Source organism: Acanthisitta chloris, unplaced genomic scaffold (genome assembly GCF_000695815.1).
Source record: "Acanthisitta chloris isolate BGI_N310 unplaced genomic scaffold, ASM69581v1 scaffold29546, whole genome shotgun sequence".
NCBI lineage: Eukaryota > Metazoa > Chordata > Aves > Passeriformes > Acanthisittidae > Acanthisitta > Acanthisitta chloris.
The window spans coordinates 1-1,675 of record NW_008676949.1 but is presented as its reverse complement, the minus strand read 5'-3'; the positions used below and the strand labels follow the sequence as shown (position 1 = coordinate 1,675).

Below are 1,675 nucleotides of genomic sequence, written 5' to 3'. Positions count from 1 at the left end.
GAAAGAGAACAAGTAATAAATTACTCAGCTCTTCAGGCCTGGTAACTCTATTGAACGACATACTAGTAGTATTGGTATGTCAGCACTTCAGGTGGTTTAAACAATGCTTGCAAGAGCCAAGTGACTTATGTGGTTTAAATTGGCTCTTATTCTGTAACAGTAGTGGAGTAAGTCTGTCATTGCCTGATGTGGATAGTTATGCTTCTGTCAAAAATACTTGTATTTGGATTGAGGATACATAGAGATATTTTAAAAACTCCAAGTAATTCTAAAGCTTGGTCTCAAAGATAACTAGGTTTAAACAAAAGGTTTTGCAATGACTAGGCAAAATCTTTTGCAAATCTGCTGTTTGCAGTTGATTGCAATAAAAGTCCTATTGAGTGATTTATCATAAAAATTTCAATTGGCCAATAGTTCATGTTTGGAGCCTTACATAATACTGGCAGCCTTCACAGCTGGTGAAACAGTGCTTTAAGTAGTCACAAACAAAAACTTGTCACTCGAATGTGAAGCTTTGCTTTCTTCCCATGCTATCAATCAGAAGACCTTTGAGAATTCACATTCTAAAAGGCTTCAGCTGTAGATGTACAAATAGTGCATACCACTCCTCCATTACAGTTGTGACTGAGTTGTGATATTTTAGTGGAAAAAGCAGCTAACCTCAGTGTGGAAATGGTGACTGGCTGCACTGAAATGCAGCTGCAGAAGCCAGCTTTACTCAAATGTAAAGATGGTGCCATTTCAGTTGAATGAATAAGCCTAACAACAAGCTAAAAATCCAGTAATTTAGATTACATTCAGGCTTAATGTCTGCTGTGGATTCAGCATTCCAATGTGAAAGGTGCACAATATACTTAATCTTAACTGAAAACAAACCCCAAACAGCCCACTCCCTAAAAAGCTGCCTTCATTTTTTATTTTTTTTTAAGTGTTAAATTCTCAGGGCTGGAATGGGCATGAGTGGTTGTTAAGGACATTTGTTAAAGAACATACAAAGTATAGTGATGTGAATGCTGTAGCTTACATGTTGGCTTGGTATCTGTAAATGGGCTCCATGTAAAAGTGGCTCTTGTAGTAAGGTTCTTCAGGTAAGTTCTTGTGCTAAGCATTTCTGCAATGTAATTCAGTGTTAAGAAAATACTTAGTGGACAGTTGAGAATTTCTGTTTGAATTTTGTATCCTTTGTGACCCACTGGCTAACATAATGTTTATCCTTTAGGCTGTTGAGCTTATGGAGAGAAGCGAAATGCCTTGCCAAGCTCTAGTAAGAATGCTGGCCAAGAAACCTGGTTGGAAGGAAACAAATTTTCAGGTAACATACTATCCTTCAGTGACTGACAGTCCAGTTTTTGTCACTTAATGGAAGCTATGCTTCCAGCTAAAAGGCTGTAGGTGCATATTGTTGGTGACAGTCCTAGCACCATGGCTACAGTTCTATCTGTAGTCAATGAGAGTGTAAACTCCGAAATTAGGTTTTGTTTCTGCTGATTGTTGAGACTTAGATATCTTCAAACATAGTCTCTTAAATGTGTGTGTATACATGTGGATATATGTATGTGTGTGTAAGTTCTTAAAAGTAGATAATGGCTGTTGCAGTAATATTGACTCTGTATGTGTATCCACACAGATTTTGTATATAATCACACAAAGATGTTATATATACACACGCTTATAT

General features: G+C 37.1%; 1 protein-coding gene across 1 annotated transcript in view; it reads left to right on the top strand.

Annotated features, from left to right (window-relative positions):
• LOC103803760 (cytoskeleton-associated protein 5-like) overlaps positions 1-1,312 on the top strand; it is a gene marked incomplete at its 3' end in the record, with an annotated part of 17,984 nt that extends 16,672 nt beyond the window's left edge. Inside the window, exon 15 of the mRNA XM_009076332.1 lies at positions 1,220-1,312. Within this exon, the coding sequence (XP_009074580.1) occupies positions 1,220-1,312 (93 nt within the window). The remainder of the gene's footprint in view (positions 1-1,219) is intronic.
• Positions 1,313-1,675: the final 363 nt, after the last annotated feature.